General features: G+C 44.4%; 1 protein-coding gene across 1 annotated transcript in view; it reads right to left on the minus strand.

The window, feature by feature from the left end:
- Positions 1 to 272: 272 nt before the first annotated feature.
- Positions 273 to 21,500, minus strand: part of Npnt (nephronectin) — a gene marked incomplete at its 5' end in the record, with an annotated part of 67,316 nt that continues 46,088 nt past the window's right edge. Inside the window, 4 exon segments of the mRNA XM_013505415.1 lie at positions 273 to 2,885; positions 4,186 to 4,439; positions 12,181 to 12,279; positions 12,720 to 12,809. Of these exon segments, the coding sequence (XP_013360869.1) occupies positions 2,790 to 2,885; positions 4,186 to 4,439; positions 12,181 to 12,279; positions 12,720 to 12,809 (539 nt within the window).

The raw sequence follows: 21,500 nt of genomic DNA on the forward strand, positions 1-21,500 counted from the left end.
ATGACAAAACATAACCAAGACCACTTACTAAGAGGGGGACCACAGCGTGACCATCTCATCTCTTTTCCTGTGAAGGGTAACGAACATGTCTCACATTTTATGACCGAGAAGTTATAAACAGAGGCAACACCTTTGTCCCCAGCCACTAACGTTGATGACGTTCTTGTCCCGGTCCTCCAAGCAGTGCAGCACGCTCTGCCTCAAACGCTTCTGGGCAACACCAAGGACTACTTCATGCCCTTCCCAGTCACAACACACAAGAAACAGGGGCCTGGCATTGTCAACAGTGTTTTATTTACGAAGAATTGTTTTGATTTGACCATTTGGAAAACCACTTTCACCTTAGAAAACATTAAATAATAAACAGGATGTTATACAGTACTTTGGATAACTTCTTCCATCAGTTTAGTGCAATGTATTATTGGCACCTAACAGTGAAATTTTCAATTGTTTTCCTCTTTGATCTTCTGCTGTGCAGTTATAGGATCCAAAAGGAAATGAATCATTAAAAATGCATCTAAGACCGTGTTTTCTGGCCTTTACACAACAGCTTAATGATTTCTGTTCCCCTCCAGCCCTGTCTCTAACAAGTTAAGTTGCAAAGACCAGCTCTTGGGCCTATGATTAAACAACATTAGTATTTCATGGAACCTGGGAGATTTGAGGTGAAAGATGTTGTGCATGACACTCTTAGTACCCATGTTAACCTGTCACACACGAAGCAGATAAAAGTACCTCCACCAGATGAAAACCTCTCTGACCGGTGCTTGATTGAGTCTCTCTAAAAACATCTGGAACATCATCTGTTGAGCAAGTGAGTGGTTTATACCTTTACCAGGAAAGAAACACTTACACTCCACACTAGGACACTGCTGAGATACCTGTCCACTGCAACTTCATTAGGAATAAACGGTGTGGGGGAGTTTTTCCCTTTTGTTTCTACTTGCTTTGATCCTGCTAGATTTTTGCAGGAGAAGAGCTGTTTCCATGAACTCAGCATCTTCTCGTTTGGGCGCCGTCCATTGGGAGGTCAAGCAGAAAGGGCTGAATGACTGCCCTGTCCAAATGGCTGAGCTCTGGAGATTTCCATTACACATGAGTAGCAGGATCAAAACATCTTCTGGGAGATGCCGTAACCCACTGCTTTACCTTGAGGGAAACCTATCTTGAATAGGTAAATTTTTATCTAGTCCTGAGAGACGGACATAGGGAGGCCAAGACATTGATGTTCACACTTCTTTTTTTTATAAAGGACTTTAATTTAACAAGTGCCCCCAGCAGGAATCGCTCCCTCGCACTCCTAAGCCCACATCCTCTTGTTCTATTCTCAGTGCCCATGGGGGACAGGGGGCCACCATCCTCTGTGCCACCCCTTCATACATGTGACAGCAACCTATGCTTGGCTCCTTAATCTTCTCCAGGCTGAATCATCCCACTTCCTCTAATTTCTCATCATAGAGCTCTCTTTTTCAACCCCTTTAATCATCTTTGTGATTCCTGGCAAATGCAGAAATACTCTGATTACTCCATCAGATGTGAAGAAAGGCTGCAGGAGTAAGCTGCCTTTTGAAAGTTGGTGTTTTTCCTTGTGGGTGACAGAGTTCCCATTGTGGCCTCTGCCTGAGATGCACCCTGCAGCACACAGCCAAGGTCTCAATGCCAGGACTGGCCTCCTCTCTGACCCTGGCATGTCCCAGAAGGCAGGAGCGACTCTTCCCGAAACATCTCAGCTGGGTGTGACCACCTGTCCCAGTGGAGCCCCCATACACTTCCTCCCCACTTCCTGGTAGAAACAGGGCTTCCCCTAAAACCAGAGCTTTACAAAGTTTCTTGGGGGTGGCCAGAGAGAGCTATGTTCTATGACGGTGAAAGCCGTCAACTCAACAGTGAGGGTTTTCTATATTAACTGCAGTTTCTTATCACGTTAATGGTTTATTATCCTTTATAATGATCCAATTCAAGACCATTAGAAAAATTCCATCACTCCTCCACCATAACCTGACACTTCTGCCATTTTTCTCTTAGTGCCAATGTAAGGTCACCACACTGGATGACATTTTGCCTTATTTTTTTTAACTCAGGAGATCACAAGCTGCCTTTTACTTTGCAACTAGAGTCTGTAAATATCAGGAACACGTAAATACTTAATATCAATAGCACATTTACATAGAACACAGCAACTACTGAGGAATTCCGTGCCCACTCTACATAACTGTCTTTATAAGAAAAATACAGATAACAAGAATAAATGCTTCTTGGTATGTTATACACCCTTCTTTCATAAAGTGAGTGGCAGTAAAAGAGTTCAGATCGGGCCAGAACTAACTTCATTGAGAGGGGAAACTGATTTCACAGGCACGCCGCACATCATAGCTTAAGGGAAGTCAACACCACGCACGGCACGACACTGAACAGGGAGCAAAATGGCATTTGCACAGAGTTCTGAAGTTTTCTCCCATCATCCACTACAAGGAGCACTTTGTAACCAGGATGAAAGATGGTGCAGGGCACACACGGGCAAGGCCTCCCTGCACGGGCCATGGGCTCGAAGGCGACACCCACGATGGCTTGGATGTGTCTACAGACACCCCTGTCCTTTGGGGGGTGTGGGAGTCCCTGCTCACTGGGATTGCACAACAGCAGGCCTGTGAGACATGGGTCACCACCCGGTCCCCTCCTGGCCCCCTGGCCCGCTCGTCTAGGCCTGGGAAGAGGGAGCGGGGCAGAAAAGGTGAAGACTGGAAAAGGAAGAGGGAGCAACACAGGAGCTGCTGCCAGCTGTGGGGCCGCTAGTGCTCTTCAGAGCAGGGGCCTCTCCTCAAGCTCACGTCATCCAACCCGATCTCCCCGGGGTGGCCACGCCTCCTTTCACCCTTGAAGATGACCTAGGAGAGAACACACAACCAGTGAGGCTGCCTCTGCCCCTTTTAGTCCCCTTTCCGCAGCAGAATACAGGCCAACCTTCCCCCAAATCAAACGCAAAGCCAGGCAGCCAGAGGACACACCCGTCCATCATGGCCATGTCACCAGGGGCTTGTTCCCCACATAAAACTCAAGCCATAGGGAAATGCTCCTTCAGGCCACGTGACTCCCTGGACTGCAGACCCAGTCACCTTAGGCAGGCTCACAAAATGGGCTCTTGGCAACCGTGACCAAGGTGAAAAGCAGGAGGGATGTGACCAAACATCAGGGACAGCCCCTGAGCCAAAGATGTAAAGGATCACAACCATGCCGCCCGCTGGAGGTGCTCCTCAGCTCCTCCTTCTGAGCAGTGGGGCTTCTTCCTGAAGGACCAAGGTGAGCGCCTTAGGCCCGCACTGCGGGTCTGCCTGTTCGCACACTAATACGCTCATTGCTCTTGTGTTTCCTCTTTTGCAGAAAGTCCCTGCTCCTTCTAAAACACCAGAATCATTTCAATGTCCAGTTTGAAGCTATTTATTTTCTTGGGTTTTTCTGCCCAAGTAATATAAATATTAAGAAAAAAACTTAAAACTCAAAGAGTCAAACAAACTGAAGTAACCTGCTGAAAACTGTACTGATGGAGTCTGTATTTTCTTCCCAAAATCGTCTGGAGAAACTGTATCTGCAAGCATATACACTGTCTCTTTCTAGCAAAGGTTTCATAAGCATCAGCACAAAGGTGACCCTTTTCCAAATGCATGTGTTATTTTGGTGGAATGTCTCAGATCATTTTCTTGTTATAGTGACTTTATTACTTTTAAAATAAACTTCCATAGTCAACCTAAGCTTCGTCTGTATGCTGTCTTGAATAGAGCAGTGCTTTCTGATGGTACTTCTGGCTTTCCATTCAAAACTGCTTGACCAGGGCCTCTGACAAAGGGGAAGAATGAACTTTAAAGAAACATTTAGCTGGGTGTGGGGGTGCAAGCCTGTAATCCTAGCTCTCAGAAGGCTGAGGCAGGGGGACTGCTGTGAGTTTGAGACCAGCCTAGAATACACAGTGAGTTCAAGGCCAGCCTCAACTATGTAGTGATACCCCGTCTTAAAGAAAAAAAAGAAAGAAGAAACATTTAAAAAGAGAAGAAAGAACCCCTGCACAGTAATTACTGGCCGTCAAAGCTGGAGGTGTAAGGAACTAAAGGACAGAGAACAGCAGCACAGTTCCGTACTCTGCCGCCCAATCCTGCGGACATTTCTATTTCTGTTTTTAACTTTTCTACTCACGCTCTTGATGTCTGCACCCCGCAAGGTGATCTGCGTCCGCCTCCAGCCACGGCCGCTGTCTCTGCCCCACAGGGCTGCCCCGTGGCCGCCATGTCTCCTCACGGACACCTGCAGTGTGCCCGAGTGCAGCCCGGTCACTTTGTGCCTGAAGGTCAGGCATGCGTCCCCCGAGTGCAGGAGGTGGCCGAGCGGCAGCACCAGGCGCGCGGCTCTCCCCCCAGGGGCCTTGGCCGCCACGGTCAGGTACTGCCCACCTGCAATGGAAACAGCAGGCGGGTGTGTGTGAGGGCCACAGGGAGCAGGGATGGCGGCCTCGCTCTGTGCTTTCATGAACTTATCCCCAGGACGGCCACTAGTGAGGCCCTCCAGACTTTGGGAGGAGCTATCACTTGTTTCTCTGTCTTAAATTCTTTCATATCTGCAAAAATCCCTCATGGAGAGTAGAAGTTATGTCAAAGACACACAATAAAGTGTTTAGCAATCTAAACACTATGAATATTTCCAATGGAATACAGCCAGACATACACAGTGCTACACACACATACAACACCCAAGTGTGTGATCCTGCCCCCCTCTGGCTGTGTTGTCCAACACCCACCACCACACTGCCTCAGTAGTTTGGTAGAACTGACCCTATATTTCCTGGGAGAAAGTTCTGTATGCAGCAAAGCACACAGGCATTTAATGAGCTTTACCTGCTTATTCTCCTCCTGCTTTAAAAAAATCTTAAAATCCAGCAGGATCTTCTAGAGACATCACTGGCTATGCTGTCCACACTGGTCAACCCTAACTCCAGGAAGTCTTGGGCATCTGAAAACCAGGAGCAGTGACTATATTGGAGGAAAGTGGCTGGAAACTCTCTGACAGGAAGGCGAAGCTGTACCACCACACCTACTTTATACATTAACCTATTTTCTTCTATTGCATATAAGTGGATGCGCGTTCTTAAACTTGCACATGACAAGGAACGTCTAGTGTCATCCTTTGTCACCTACAAAGTCACTTCCCTCCATGGTTAAGAGAATTGCAAATAAAAAACCACAAGTGTAAGCACCAGGGTGACAGGTGTGCGTGCTGCTTCTTGAGAAAAAGTCACACATGCGGTTTTGAAACTCCACCCGGGTCCACACGACACTGGCTTCAGGTGGTTTTATTTTCCTGTCAAATGAAAAACGCCCTGGACATTTTGACACCGATCTGCTCATGGGGAAGGTGCGGTTGGAGCCCAGAAGGCTGTGAATGACTGGAAGTCAGAACCAAACCTTCCCTCGATTTCAATTTCCCCCTATGCTCCTAGCATAAAGTAGGGGTTTAAGAGCCTTTACTGAATGAGTGAATGGATTTCCAGGAATACAGCAAACACTGCAGGAAATGGGTCCTGATGTCCATGTCTAAATCACTGAACACAAAATTTCTTCTCCTCCTTCCTACCTATCCCCATCCCCTCTGCCACAAGTTAATCCAGAAGACATGGGGCCAAAACGTGCACATGGATTTCAAGTATCTCCTGCTAAGTCAGCTCTTGAGTCATAGGTATGCTGGTGAATCTGAAGACACACGGTTATTACAGAGAACCTGCGAGTTCTAAGCAAACAGGGATGTCTTATGTCCTGATGGAATGTACTCTAATACCATTTTTTGAGATGCTGCTTGCAAACAGAACAACCTAAAAAACCAAGGCATCCTGATAAAAGCTGCAAATCTTTCTGCATACGCACTTGAAACTCCAAAATTAGCTAGGAATAAAAGAGATTACAACTGTTCTTCCTCCGTAGAGCTGTTCTGTATCGTTTTGCTTTTTCTACTGTAAATAATTCTTTCCCTGTGATGTGAAATGAAATGCCACAAAGTTAGACAGTAACTAAGAGGAAAATTAATCCAGCAGAGCTGACAAGTTACCTACTACATAAAATTTGCACCTCTGATCCCAATATACTGGTTTAAATGTAAAACTATATTCAATGTTTTCCTTCAATTTAACATCACAACATCTAAAGAATTAGGGCGAGGGAATAGTAAATAATAGTAGATGCTGGCTGCCAACTTGTCCAGGAAGTTGGAATTTAAAAATGAATCTACTTATCTTTAATTCCACACTGGCTGGTGCCTTTATAATCTTAATTTACAAAAAGAACACTATCATACCCATCACTTTAATGTGTTAACTGTGCGGTCAAAGGAAGAGATGGGGGGATATAGGGGTCCTGCAGTGATTCTATTTGTATTTTATAGCCTGGCTAAAAAACCCAGGTAGATGTAAGATCATTATGGCTTGGTGCCATTTCTCCCTGCCATGAGCGCCATCCTGCCATGAGTGCCAACATAAATAGTCTGACTTCTAATGATGGGTGGGGGAGGGTGAGGGAGGGAGGACATAAAGCACCTTGTAGTATTACAACTTGCTTTTTTCATTAAATATATCATAGATATTTCTTTATGTCAACAAATATATTTTTCATAGCCATAAGTATGCCAATAATTATCTAGCCAATTTCTTATTGGGGAACAGTTAGGTTTCCAAATTTTTACTTTTTAAAGGTGAAAAAAATTATAAAACATTCAGATAAGCAAACAAGTTTTAAAAATATTTGCAACGTGAGAGAGATAATTTTCCTTTTCATACAAAGAATTTTTATAATTCAATGATAAAACAAAGAAAAATAAGGGGCATTGCAGAAAAAAATGACTTGAATATGTGAATATATGGTCATCTTTTCACAAAAGAAAGACGTGCAAGTTAAAATTGAAATGTAATACTTTTTAACCTATAAGTTTGGCAATGATTAAAAATAGCTCTATATCTGTTTTGCTCGTGGCTCTCAAATATTGCTGATGGGAATGTAAGTTGCTACAACCTTAAAGAAAGGTCATGTAGAATCTATCAAAATTTAGAATGCAAATTCCCTTTTCACTCAGTAATCCCACCTGCAGGAGTTTATCCTACAGATACATTCAACAAACATGAAGCAGTATCTGTGCAGGGTTATTAGCTGCAGTACTGCCTGCACTAGGAAAAGGCCAGAACAGGGGCTGCCCAGTTGGGGCTGGTGCTACATTTTGGGGGAACAGCTGATGGGCGGGGCAATGACAGCTGTAGGCAAGAATGCAGGTGCTCTGTGTGGACTGACACAGGACAGTCTTCAACAACAGGAACTGACATCGCTGATGAGGTGACCCTGAGCAGACGCTGCTTGAAAGGCTTTGCAAGATGTGTCACAGATGCTATTGATGACCTGCCTTTAACTTGCTCAAGGTCAAAGGTAGCAGGCAGTGCTGGGCTTCAGCCCAGGCATTCTGGCTTCAGAGCCCATGCTCTTCGTGTTAATTCCTAATATGTTATCATCAGGTGACAGAAGGGAGTGCCACCATCTGCAGATATGTCTAGAAAGAACCAGGGACTGGCGCATCTGGACAGGAAAAGAGGTAAGTTGGGAAGCTAGAGAGCTTTTGTTTTCATTGTTAATTTATTTTTCTATTTACATGGATGAGGTATGATAAAAAATATGGTGTGTTTATATATTTTTTAATTATTACAGTAAAAAACATATGGTCATTGACCCAACCCCAAATTTTGGACACTTATCCCATCATTCTTGCCACTTTCTGCGGCAGTTCTGGAAGGCCTCTTTCCTAAGTGTCTTCAGTTTTGCTGGTGTGGGTATTTCAATGTCCTGAACCTATTCAAAATGTTTCCCCTTCACGGCCACTCTGACTTCAGGGTAGAACTAAAAGTTGCACCGTGCCAGATCCAGTGAATAAGGTGGCTGAGGACATAATGTCTGTTTCTATTAGCTGCCTTTTGGTTGGATGGCGCTCATGGCAGCAATCATTGTATTTTTTATCCTACCTCATAAAGACACTCAGGATAAAGGACTCCAGAGCTGCTTCACAAAGCGACAAGAACAGTGAGATAAATGTGGCTGAAGCAATGGGGAGCACTTTAGGGTGATTAATGACAATATGTCTTTTATTGTAATTTTTTCCTTTTTTTTCTTTTAAAGAGAAAAGAAAGCAAAACAACAACAAAGATAAAAACAAAACAATACAAAAACAGTAAAAAAGATACACAATTTCAAAACAAGATGAGAAGAAATTAACAATGTTGTTATATTACATACTGTTATCTTCAACGAAACTGCTCAGATTACTCAACGTAAGAATGCAAGATTGATCAAAAAAAGAGAATAAAAAAATAACTAAAAAATAGAAATGATACAGAGTTTCACTAATCAAGATGGCAGGAATTCAATAATGGTTGTTATATTGCATATTGTTACCTTTAAATTAGTTGTTCAGATTAACAGATATAAGCATGCAAAATTGGTCAAAAAAATTTCAGCATTAACTGTTCCTTTCAATAAACCAATAGACATCAGCAGTACAATTATCCTGGCTATCCTTGTATATCCATGTATATTTTTTTCTCTTCTTTCTTTTCTCCATTCCTTCATCCCAATTGTTCCTTCCCTTTGAGCAATTTCGTTCCCTTTCACAGTATCTATTGTACCATTCAACATCATTGGTCATTCGAGAAATGCAAATTAAAATAACACTGAGATTCCATTTCACTCCAGAAAGAATCACTATCATCAACAAATAAATCAATAACAAATGCTGGAGGGGCTGTGGGGGAAAAGGAACCCTTCTCCACTGCTGGTGGGAGTGTAGACTATAATCAGTATGGAAATCAGTACGGAGATTCCTCAGAAAATTAGGTGTAGAAGTCCCATTCAACCCAGCTATTCCCCTTCTGGGTATTTCATTGTAATTTAAAAAAAAAAATGTAAATATTCACTGTATATTTTGATCACCCTGTTTCAAAATAATGATTTTAATACTGCCATAGACACACTTGTATGCACACACTGGCACACGTGTCATAGTTTAAGTAAACTCCTTGCATTTCCCAGTAGCAGACAAAACCGAGCCATGTGCCTCTGACTCTGGATCAGGAAAGACCAGAGTTCTGCAGGTCTACCCTCATCTCCTGGAAAGGGACATTCTCGGCTACAGCTACACCCTGCAGCACATCACCCCATCTGTGAGCAGACAGTTTTCCATTCCATGGGGGACTGTACTAATTTTACCTCTCATGGTGAAGTTGAAGACCGAATGTGATAAAACCTAGTAGTGCCAGGAAAGGCAGTTGGCAAACACACTCATTTGGTAGCTGTTCCTCCAGGTTGTAAATCTATTTAATTGAGGGTTTTCTTCAGTGTATAAATATGTCTGCAGATCTAGATCTTGCATAAGAACTACACATCATTAAAATCAATCATAACTGGAAACCCAAACATTGTACATTCTTTCACAAATGGTATAATCTGGATAGAAACAAGTAAACTGTGTTAATTAGAATAATATGCAGAAATTATTTATTAAATTCCTTATATGCTTCTCTGGCCTTTACTTGTCTCTCTCTCTCTCTCTCTCTCTCTCTCTCACACACACACACACACACACACACACACACACTCCACTGAAACCTCCAAACTCCACCTGAACTTCTCAGAAGAAAAACAGGCATGAAAAGATAAACCTCACTGATGGCTTCTCACTGGTATAAGGTCAGAATTCCCTGACATACTGCAGAAGGAGATTGTGCAGCTGCTTGCTGACACGCAGCGTGCACTCTCCCTTCCTCCACACTCCCCGTCCTTGGGCTCCTATCCTTTCTAATAAGCTAGCAACCTGCTCACTGATTTCCTCCAGCCTTCCACCGTGAAGAGAGGCTCTCACAGCTGCAGCTGCATTAGGGGTTTTCTAAGTAATGCTCACAGGGCTGGGAGCAATTCCACAGCATCTCGCCATATGCCACCCAGACAAATGGCTCCCCTAAGAGAAGCCCACCCTTCCACTTGCTTGGTCTCTTTTGAAACAGCTCTGTTGGAAAACTGAGAGGGACCCCAAATCTGTCTCTGTCATTTTCACCCCTCCATCCCCTGGTGGTCAGAGAACACCTCTCACCCTGGGTCAATTACTGGGGAACAGCCCAACCCCATTCATTTCTCCTCAGCTTGAATATTCTGGTTCCTTCAACTGTTTTTCACAGCCTTAAGATATCCTTCTGCCCAGGTCATTCTATCCTGAATCATCTACAGTTAACTCTACTCTCAGACCAAAAAAATGTTCCCAAGTCACTTAACCACAGCAGATTTTCCATTCTGGAGAGGTATCATATTTTTATGGAAATTGGCCATTTTTTGGAAAGTAATACCACAGGGTTAAGTCACACTCATTTCACTATCCACCAAAACTGAAGTCTTTCACACCACGCTCCGTTAGAGTCTACTCTCCTCACTGGTACCTGCTGATCTGACCCTCCGTGTACTGGTTATCTCCACACACGAACACTTTCCAGCTTTGAGTCAACCACAGTTATGTCAGTTGTCTTCAGTATCTAACTTCAATAAACTTATCCAAGTTGTTGGTAAAAGCTTGACCCAAGCCTTGGAAAGCATCCTCCAGGGGCTGGAACCAATCAACAGGAGTTATCCACCCATCCACACAGCTGCTGCTTCCCCTCCATTTGTTCAGTGCTAACACAGCCTGAGGACTATTTCCAGTGTGCCTCACGCACACTGCACAAGCTCCCTACCGCTGGGCCGCGCCCCGGCTCCTGTGTATTACTCTCACTTTCAGCCCTCCTCACATTTGTCTACCAGAGGGCAAGGGGAATGTGGGTCACAGATTTACACATTTACAAATGTGATAAGTAAAAAAAGTGTTGAGAAGTACTACGTTGGTTCTAAAATATGCTGTGTAAATTCTAAAACTCCATTTAGTCTACTTTACAGGGGCTCTCTTCCAAAAGAGTGTCTACACAGGACTGCCACGAGTTCTGAGTTTAGCAAGGAGCACCCTTACTTGAAGGGTATTCATCAGGACCACACATGTTATTTGCCATCCTATCCGACATGGTGGCCAGAGAGCACTCCTCTTCCAGCAAGGCGCCCCATGTTGGTGGTCAGTCCTGTTGGCTGTGACAGAGGCCAGACTGGGGGTGAGCAGAGAACCCAGGATGGGATGCAGGGTCCGGGCACCCAGGTTGAGGCCGTGTGGGTCATATAGGAACAGAAAGTCAAAAGTCTCAGCCCCACCACACCCCGGCTCCGGGGCTGTAGGACACTTAGGAAACCGATCCAGGCATCGGTGTTTCCCTTGTGAAACACAGTATCACCTGCTTCGTGGGGTGGGTGAAAAGTGAAATGAAAGGACCCAGCTGACAAATTAGCTAGGACCATTGTAGGTATTAAATGCACATTGGATTTTCTCTTATTCACACAGCCTGGTGACAATAACAACGTTGTCCTGATCAAAGCCAACTTTAAATGCAGGGGGGAGTAACTCATGAGTGTACCCTGCATGGCGCCACATGATTTTGTAACTAAAGGAAATCAAAAAGCCCATTGTAACTTATTGCATATTCATATTTTTAAAGGTTTACCTCAAGTTTTTATTTTAAAATACTTTTGTTACAATTCAGTCTTAGGGAATCTAATAAATGTATTTTTGAATTAATTTTTTAATATCTTGCTACTGAAAATGTGCACTGTGAGCCAGCAGCAAGGTCCCCAGAGTCTTTTTGGAAAGGCACAAAACTCAGCATTTGTTACGGCCCCAAGCCGTCTGCCCACCACAGTGGGGAGCGGCTTTCACAGACCACAGCTCCCTGCTCCCTGCCATGTGCCCCGGGCATGGTCTACACACCTGGTACAGTAGCTAGGAACCAGGTTTCTAATATCAGTGAAACTTCTCTTCACATCTTGTATCTTTTATTTGTGAGAGAAATTAGCTGGCCTTAGAATTTACTAGCCATCTCTCTTAAGATCACTCTGCCTGATACCTAACAAACCTGGCTCCCATGAGGAACGCGGGCACCATCTTCCCCACCCCTGATGAAGCAAGCATGAAGAAGAGCCACAGCACCCTCGGCCAGCGGAGAGGTCCCAAGCCAAGTGTGTGCCAGAAGGAGTGGAAGGAGGCAGATTTTACCTGCTGGGTCCTGGACCGGTTCCCAGTGCAAGTCGCTGTCCTTCTCCCGGATCCATCCGCAGAGGCCATGGTCAAAGTTGCAACTGTGCACGAGGACACCTGCCAGGAAGGGACGGATGAGGAGATGGCAGATGTGATGACCTGTGGCCCGGGGCCATGAGTATCACAGGTGTCACCTCCCACCCACACTTAACGTCGCACAGACGACTTCCGTGAGACCCAGAGGAAATCCATCATCCTTTTCTCGGCACAGCCGCGCACCACTGCGCAGCTGTGCAAACAGCCCTGAGCTCGGCCAAGTCACAGCCCTGCCACACTGTCACTTACACAACGTGACTTCCTGCTCAGAGTGCAAACGCCACTGTGTTTTTAAATAGAAATGATGATCCATAACTATTTTGGCTCAGCTGATTCAGCCGAGGTGTAAAACACACAAAAAGAAGATAATGTATAATTTCCCCATGGAGCTGAAAAATCTAAAATTTAAAGGTTATTTCACTGACATGGAAAACACAACGAAAGGTCGGAACTGTGCCCACCTGGGTCATCCTTAGCTTCATCATCATCCGCGCTGACTCCTCTCTCTATCTCGAACACCTCAAACAGGTCATTGGAAGGCTGCCGGGGAACTGCAAGAGAGGGCAGCACGCTGGTGAACAGACTCCCCGGGAGGGCACACCCAGGCTCACCCGCGACACTTACACTCCTCACGGAGGTTTGGCAAGTGTGCTCTGGGATTTACCCCGCAACACCTATCTGAATATAATTTACAAAAGTAACTTTCAAAACTTTCTACATCTCAACATAAAAATAAGCTCAAAGCCTTCCTCCGGAAAGTACCTTTTAGAATAGCTTCTGATTGCTGCCAAGATATTAATCTCCACAACATTCTAAACTGTGCCTCTCCAGAGGCTGCTGTAACCAGAAATGCCTCCAGCTGCAGCGAGTAGTTTTCTAATCACAATGCCCCTCCTGCCCAGCGAACTTCGCACAGGTTGGCGAAGGCCTGTCAGTGTAGCCGTCCTCCCTGAGGCATGTCGCTAGCTCCTTTACCTCCTTCCCGATCAAACCCAAATTCGCTGGTGCAACACTGACCTCCACCCCACCAAGACACGCCACAAGCCACGCATTTCCCATCTGTGCCCCAGTCCTCCCTCCTGCTCATGAACCTGCCAAACGTCCCCTTCCTTCCAGGCCCAGCACACACCACTGCCTCTCTGGGAACTTCCCGGCTCAGGCCGAGTTACTTCCCCCTTGGCTTCCCCAGCCATGTCACACCTGTCTGACCCTCCGCAGTCTCTGACGCCCTGGACAGCATCAATTGCAGCTTATGTCTGTGCATTTCCAGGGCATGACCTGGTGAGAGGCATTCAGTGTGTGCAGACTGAGGAAATGCGGACTGGCAGAAACCATGCAGTTGGCCAACGCTACTCCTCAAAGGGCACCGGTGGGATGGAGCCAGAGAATCCATTTAAACACCACCGCCTCACAGAAGTCATTTATGTACTCATTCACTCGCTGTATGTGATTCCCACCCAAATGCCAAGCACGATGGTGGGCACCAAGGAGACAGGGTGAGCGCACCAGGGAAGACCACAGAAGAGGGCTCTCGTGCAGTCTGAGTTCTAGGGGAAGCAGGTAGCACACATGGAGGTGATGAACATCTTAGCAGCAAATTCTGTTCTTTATTTCTTTATTTTATTTTTTTTAATCTTTTTGAGACAGGGTCTTGCTATGCAGTTCAGGCTGGCCTTGAGCTCACTTTGTAGCCCAGGCTGGTCTCGAACTCTCAATAATCCTCCTGCCTCAGCCTCCTGAGTGCTGGGATTACAGGAGTGCACCACCATGCCCGGCCTTAGCAGCAAACTCTGATTAGGGCTCTCAAGAAAAACACCCAGAGACGTCATGGAACCGTGGACTGTGTGGGAGAAGCTGCGGGTGGCCACAGGAATTTCTGGCCAGTGGCCAGGTGTGCTCCCTCCTGAGAAGCAGGACTGCAGCTAATTAGCTCCATTAAGCAGGGAACACGCCTTCGTCTGAAGGGCTCTGATCAGTGCTGTTCCTATTATTTTTAGCAGGATTTAAATAACTGACACGCCCATATTTGCACTAATAGTTTTTAGCTCACAACTTCTGGATTTCTTTTCCTTTTTGATTCAAAAGTGAGAACAGTGAAACCTGCTCTCACATGCACACTCTCCTGCCCCGCTGGACACAGACGCACGAAGACAGGCGCCACATACCTGGTGCCCGACAGAGGCCACCCTGCCCTCTTTTCTGACTGACAGCACTGACACCCAGTCACAGCTCTCCTTTCCTCTCTGGGGCTCTGAGAAGGGTGATGCCCCTCTTATTTCCTCGAAATATTACAAAGTCCATGCTACACTCCTTATGAAGTAAAGTTGTAACAACAATTAGAGAACAATCGTGCTTTTGACCCTGTCTTGCCAGAGCTTATATCTGAAGCAGGGTTGCACAGTACTGTTCCAGGGCCATGTGACACTTTTCAAGTCCCCTCCATGGACTGTCACATGCAGAACAGGCTTGATGCAGAATGTGCCGTACATATTCCCTGGCAGTTGATGTAAAAATACTGAGTGAAATAAGTAATGGAAAAATCACTCCAGTGATATTATTTTATCATTCAACTACACAGAAGAAAGTAAAAAGACTAAAGAGTGATCAATACACCAATACACCAATATGCTAATCACAGTAGTCTAAATATTGGAAATAAAAGTGATGCTTTCTCATTTGTTGGGTCTTTTTTTCTTTTGTAATTCTGTATTTTTGGATTGTTTATGAAAAGAAAAAAATTAATGATGAAAAAACACTTTCCTAAAACACTTAAAGAAGGTTGTGTCTGCACACACACGCATAGCAACTATGTCCATCACTTCTTTTTTTTAAAAAAAAAAATGTTCAACTGACACATAAAAAAACATTAACAACTATATATTAATGGGGTCCCATGGAATGTTTGACATATCTCTACATTAAGTAATGTTTAAATCAAGTTAAACATATTGAGCTTCTCAAACATCTATAATATCTTTACAGTGAAGACTTTCAGGTCTTTTCTTCCACGTCTTGAAATGCATATCATATTACTGTTTCCAATGAGACAAATGTGCATGCCCCTATTGTTATATGGGAGGCCATGAAACTGAAATAGCTTTGTGATGTTCTTTGATTCAAGGGAGCTAGTTTCATCAGTACAGAAAATGTTAAGTAGAATACACAGTCCTATTAGAAAATAGAAGAATAACTAGAATGGAGACTGATACATAATTTCTCTAGTCTTCCCTGCCTGGTATTTTCTCTAGTATTTAAATAACAATGCACATATTTTAAAAAACAAAAACATACCTGATATTCTCTGTAGCTGGACCATTAATTCTTAGAATTAGAATGGTATAATTTTAGAAACTAATTAACGATTCTAACAATACAATTCCCCTACTACCTGCCCTCCATTTCAGCCACTCATTTACACAGTCAGCCAAGGAACTCAGCACCACTGGGCATGGACCAGCAGGCAAACACTTGTCGTGGAGTAATGAACACATGTGTGCTTATGGATCTGCATTCCAGAGGGAGGACAGACATTTAACTCTCCCCAGTGCAGGGTCTGTGAAGGATAGGTTGGAAATGTCATGTGAGGGTATGGGAACAGGGGCTGGCTAAGCCATCCGGGGCAGGACAGATGTCAAGAACGTCTCTGAGAAGTAGTGCTTATGCTAAGGCCCAAAGGATGAGCTCCTGTGCACTAGGGCTGGGGGAATAAGAGGTAGAATGTGACGTAAGTGTAGCTGTGAGCTTGGGAGAGGCTAGGTGTGGCAACAGGAGTACAGGGGGCAGCAGAAGCAGGTGGACCTGTGGGACCTTAAAGTGTTGCTGACACACTGGGCTTCATCCTGGCAGAGCCTGAGAGCCTCTGTGCAGCTTTAACAGAGAAGTGGTGGATGGTTTCCCATGTGAAAACAACCTTCTGCTGCTAACTGCACAAAGAACAGGTGTCCTGTGAGTGAGGCCATCCCAGGGCATTCATGACTAAATTACCATCTGCTAAAGACATTTCCTAAGTGCCTTTCTGCCTTTGGTCAATGTTGCACCCACCAGAAAATATTCTTGCCTGTGGATTTCTGCAGCATTCTGTATAACTAAAGGAAAGGGTGTACAGAGCCCTAAGCAAGAGGACAGCAGGATAGAAACACACCCAAGCATTTCTGGGATGGCAGGGCCAGTGGGAGAAGGTGGGCACAAAAGAAACAGCACTTCCGGTAAGACTTGCTGGCCTGCACTTCCTGTTAAAACACATTCTCCCTAGGGATGTGACACCACTGATACCTAGCCTGCATTCATAAATGAGATCTCTCAAGTAGCCTACTGCACATTTTCACCCAGAAAACCTTAAGAGTAAACTCGGAGTGGTAAATGTAATATCACGCATACCTTCCTTGCCAAACTGGTAGCAAAGCGGGGTTTGGTCCATGGAAGAGAAAGGATTATATGCCACCATTCTTGTATCCCAACCTCTTTCCAGGGGGCAGAAGACTCAGACTATGGACCAGAGGTGGGAGGAACGGCAGGGCTTCGTGAGGCTGCCGCCACCCTCCATCCCTCCCTGTTCGCACTCCAGATGCAGAACATAACAGAGAGAGAGAAAAAAATGAAAAGCTCGGAAATGAGCTCCTGCACCACATCAGAGAGCATTCTCAGCCATCTACTGATCACTGGCAACAAGACCCGGGTCGCCGGGCCCCACAGCAGTAAGACTGCTCGCCGACCTTCTCCTCGCACAGGAGGCATCCACAGGGTTCAAAAGAGGAGCGGAACTGCGGCAGAAATTAAATCCTTGCTGAAAGGTAGAACACAGACACAGCCACTCAGTAATGAGGCCGCGCTTTGTGCTACGGCTCTTGCTCTCTTATGCATCCTGTGCACCTTGTCTGAAGAATCAGAGCAGCTCTGTGGTGCGGCCTGCAGAAGTCCCAGGAGAAAGGGACAGCCAAGTGGTGGCTGCTCTCCAATCACAGCCGGAAGCTGCCTAAGTCAGCTTTGCCCTGTGGAGAGAACATCTAAAGGGTTCGTCCTCCTCCCTCTGCAAAGCCAAAGGACACAGTGAGGGCCAGGCTCTCCCAGGACCAGGCTGGGCATCTGCACCCGAGTCAGGCAGGATCCCCAAGGCTTCCTGGCCTGAGCACAGTGCAAACACCCCCGGGGCGGGGGAGCAGACACCACCACCCGAGCGGAGAGAGAGGTGTCCACTGAAAGGAAGGAAGGGCGTTTTAGTTTCTGCTCTTCATCAGACCACCATGCAAGCTCCCCATCGGGACAGACCCCTCTCTGCAAAGGCCACTGTTGTTATTTTCATAGTAAACAATCTGTGGTGATGCTGACTTTATTTCAACATCACAACTGCGTCCCTTGACCCTATAAACACCTAGATGAAATATCCCAATTATTTGGTAATAAGCAAACTTGTTTTCATTTTCTCTGCTCACACAATAGCTCACATTTGCAAATTGTTTCAAAAAGATCTGATTAGCCAAAAATAACATTCAAGTTATAATGAACTCTAAAAAAGCATCAGAAAAAATACAGTCAGCACTAGAACACAACATAAAGCCACTGTGTATGATTAATGAGGATGTGCTATCATTACTATGCGAAAGAATTCAACATCAACAGTAGCAGTAATTGTACTGAGTTCTTATGTGCCAAGCACTATGGTAAGAGTTTTTCATGTACTTTCCCATCTAATTCACACAGCCTTCCTCCAAGGTACGCGCTATTATTGTCCCTGACTTAACGAACTGTAGGAAAATTTGGCCATGTGCGCAAGTCACAAGTGGCCAGGGCTACAATACTTTTAATTATACCTCTATAGACAAATGTACATGTAACTTTATAAAAAAAAAAGTATGATTTCTGACTTTGGTCACATTCACCAAGAACTCAATTTATACTTTCTGGAGAGAAGTACTTCTTCCTTTACCAACCACCACAGAATCCAATTAAAATATAAATCAAAAATCGCAAAACTTTCAGAATTCACAGCACCAGATCCTGACCTGTAAGTAGCAGCAATTCACTCCTTTCAAAACCCTGGCAGAAATCCAATCTTCAGGGAGACGGCGGGTGTCTTCTACAGGTCTCAGTGGGCCTTGCTGTTTACTGGAGAACAAACTAGTTGGAAGACCTTTTCACCCCACAGCAGAAACAATCTTTTTACTCATCAACACACAGAATTGGGAAGAGAAACCCATATCTCCATGACTAACAACAGCGGGATCAAAGTAGCCATAGGATGTAGAATCTGTAGAAGGGAACAAGCGAGGACCTCAGGCCAGCGCAGCAATGCCGCTGCCAGCAGAGAGGAAAGCTGTTTTCTCCCCGCTGCCCCACGCTTAGAATTTCAACACATTCTCCCGTCTGTTTCTGATACAGCCACTCCTAAGCACCTAATCCATCCTGCCTGCTATAATCTTGCCCCTCGGATATCTTTCCTCTTTAGGGCATGTAAGGCAGATAAACACACGCCCAGGCATGATCACTGTATTTTAAACCACCTACATCTGGCTAATTCTGTATCTAAGACATGGTGTGGAGCATCCCTTGCAGTTTACAGCCCCACTACCCCAGGTGAGATCTTCAGACCTGCAGCATTACCTGTGATCATGTTAGAAATGCAGAATTGTAGATCCTCGCCCAGACCTGCTGTGTCAGAGCCTTCATGCTAGAAAGACCCCGTGTGAGTCAGGTACACCGTAAGACAGGGGCTTTCCTCAGAACATCTGACGGAGTCCATCTGCTGTAGGGTTAGGAACTTATATCTGAAATAAGCACCTTTGCTTATTCTGGGCCAAGCAGGCTTCTGACAACATTTTGGAGGAGTACCTCCTTGCTGGTCCAACTGGTATTATATTCTTTCTAGTAATCTGAGTCTTCTACTAAAATTAAAACATTCTGGCAGGCTCAAGTATAAAGAAAAATTTGAAAAATAAAAAGTAGGAGTTAATACAACATTTAATGATTTTTTTAAGAATCAGTAAATGTAAACTAAATTGAGATGATTAAGAGTCAGAATCTTCTGGAAATTTTTTTTAAACACACAACTCAGTCTTCTTGGAAGACTAGGAGTCTACACCTCTGAGCCCTCTCCTAAGGGATCACTGCTACAACAAACCACTGTTACCTACCATGATAAAAAGTGACTGCCTGAGGGCCCCATTATGGTTTGTGTCTGGATGTCCCCCAGAGCCTGATACAGTAATGAGGGGTGGGCTTTTTCAGAGGTGGCTTTATCTAGAGTATGTGACTAATTCATAATCATGCTGGGATTAGGGTGCTGGGATTAAGAGGGGTGATTGCTGGATCAGTCCATTGATTGGATTGGCACTGCCCTAATCCCAACAGTCAGATAAAATAAAAGTGGCAGAAAGAGGCTTGCTTCCCCCTTTTGGCTCTTGTTTTAGCTGTCTTCCACCACCACGAACCATTGCCCCTCTGCCATATGACACTCTGCCTTGGAGCCAGCCAATTATGGACTCAAACCTCTGCAAACTGTGAGTTAAATACACCTTTCCTATGAAGGTCAAGTATTTTGCCTTAGCAATGAGAAAAGTAACCAAGACAAGTAATAAAAAGACAATGAAATCCCCCAAGACAGTTATGTCTGTGGTTACTATTTTGGGTTTTTTTTTTTTTCTTCCAGATTTTATATATATCCAGACATATTTAGATATGTATTTTATAGCTAATTGGGGTTGGATGGTATATGCAGGTTTGTATCTTTTTTTCATTTAACATTCTTATTACATGGGTATTTTCCCAAGTTACTAAATATTTTCTAAAGGATATAGTTGATAAGAGTCACAAATTTTTGTTTATTAGATTGCTAGACTAGAATGCATTCTCAACTTTCTTTACTGTGGGTGTGCATATAGTTTTTCCTTTTTTTTCTCTTTTTTCCTTTTTTATTTTTTGCTGAGATAGCTCCTACCCACCTCTCTGCTGCTAGATTCTTGTATTTAGGGGTCTTCACCTGTGTAGTAATTTCCTGCAGCACATCACTGTATTTCTCATGGGCATCCTACCACTAAATTTGCTTTTCTGCTCTTAGTCTGACCAGAACCATTTTGTTTTCCCTAAACCCATTTACCTCCTCCAGACTATTCTGGAACCTAAGGCTACAGCCTTGGTCTCAGAACCCACGAAGAAAGTGCATCAGTGATGGCCACAGGGTTCTGTGGACAGTGGTCACCATCCTTTCTAGCTCAGCCCAGCATGATCTGAAGTTTGCTCCAATGGACTGTAATTCTAAGAATTAAGTAATCTCACAGTAAAATCCCTCTGGGAAACGATGCACATTATATTAAGCATCTCCTAAAGACTTACAGTTTCAAGGTACATTAACCTAAAATGCACAGGGCTCCTCCATTGAGATTTATTTTTAAAATTTCCCCAGAGGCACAGAAAACATTCAAAGAATAAATACTGACGAACTAAAATACTGTTCAGGTTCTTTTGTGTTTTCTGTGAGTAGACACTAGTTTTTTTCTGAATTAAAAACATAGGACCCTGGCCCTGAATGGAAAAGATGCTAGAACCACAGCTAAGAACATCCAACTACTTTCTCAGGCACTGGACTCTCCCAGCAGCTCCTCAGAAGCTGCAGTGAGGGATTTGCTTTCTGGTGGCCATGGCCAATGGCAGCAGTGCTAGCAGTGGCCTGCAAATGTCCTTGCCTAGGATCAAGAGACCCTCTCCTGGGCGTGTGGTGGTGCCGCTGCACATCACATTCCCCCAGCTTTATTTTTGTGGGCTTTAATGCTATTTTCAATTTACAGAATTGGAGAGGAATAGTGGAAAGACAGACTTTTAAAAATGAGAAAATATTTAAATGAACGCTCAGAAAGATGTTACCCCAGTTAGAAGGTCTTTTCACATGAATCACCAAATTTTCCTGACTTCTAAGTCACACAGTAATGTGAATGTCAGATTTAGCTAAGCCATGAATAAAAAAGCACATTATAGGGGCACTAACAGATGGAAAAACAAACAAACAAAGAAAAGCAAAGGACAGAGAGAAAGAAAAATGAGAAAGTATGAATCTCAAAAAAATAAAGGTACAGATAAAATACACACTTCAGAGTTACAACCTAATTTCCCTAAAAATTATACTGATTATCCAAAATATATACAGCCACCACAGAATTGAAACTCAATCTCTCCTTAAATGAACAGTGACATAAGGGAAAAAAAATAGTTGAAAGTCACAAACACGGAAAAGGCAGCTCAACTTAAAAAAAAAA

Source organism: Chinchilla lanigera, unplaced genomic scaffold, assembly GCF_000276665.1.
Source record: "Chinchilla lanigera isolate Chin_1 unplaced genomic scaffold, ChiLan1.0 scaffold00095, whole genome shotgun sequence".
Classification (NCBI taxonomy): Eukaryota; Metazoa; Chordata; class Mammalia; order Rodentia; family Chinchillidae; genus Chinchilla; species Chinchilla lanigera.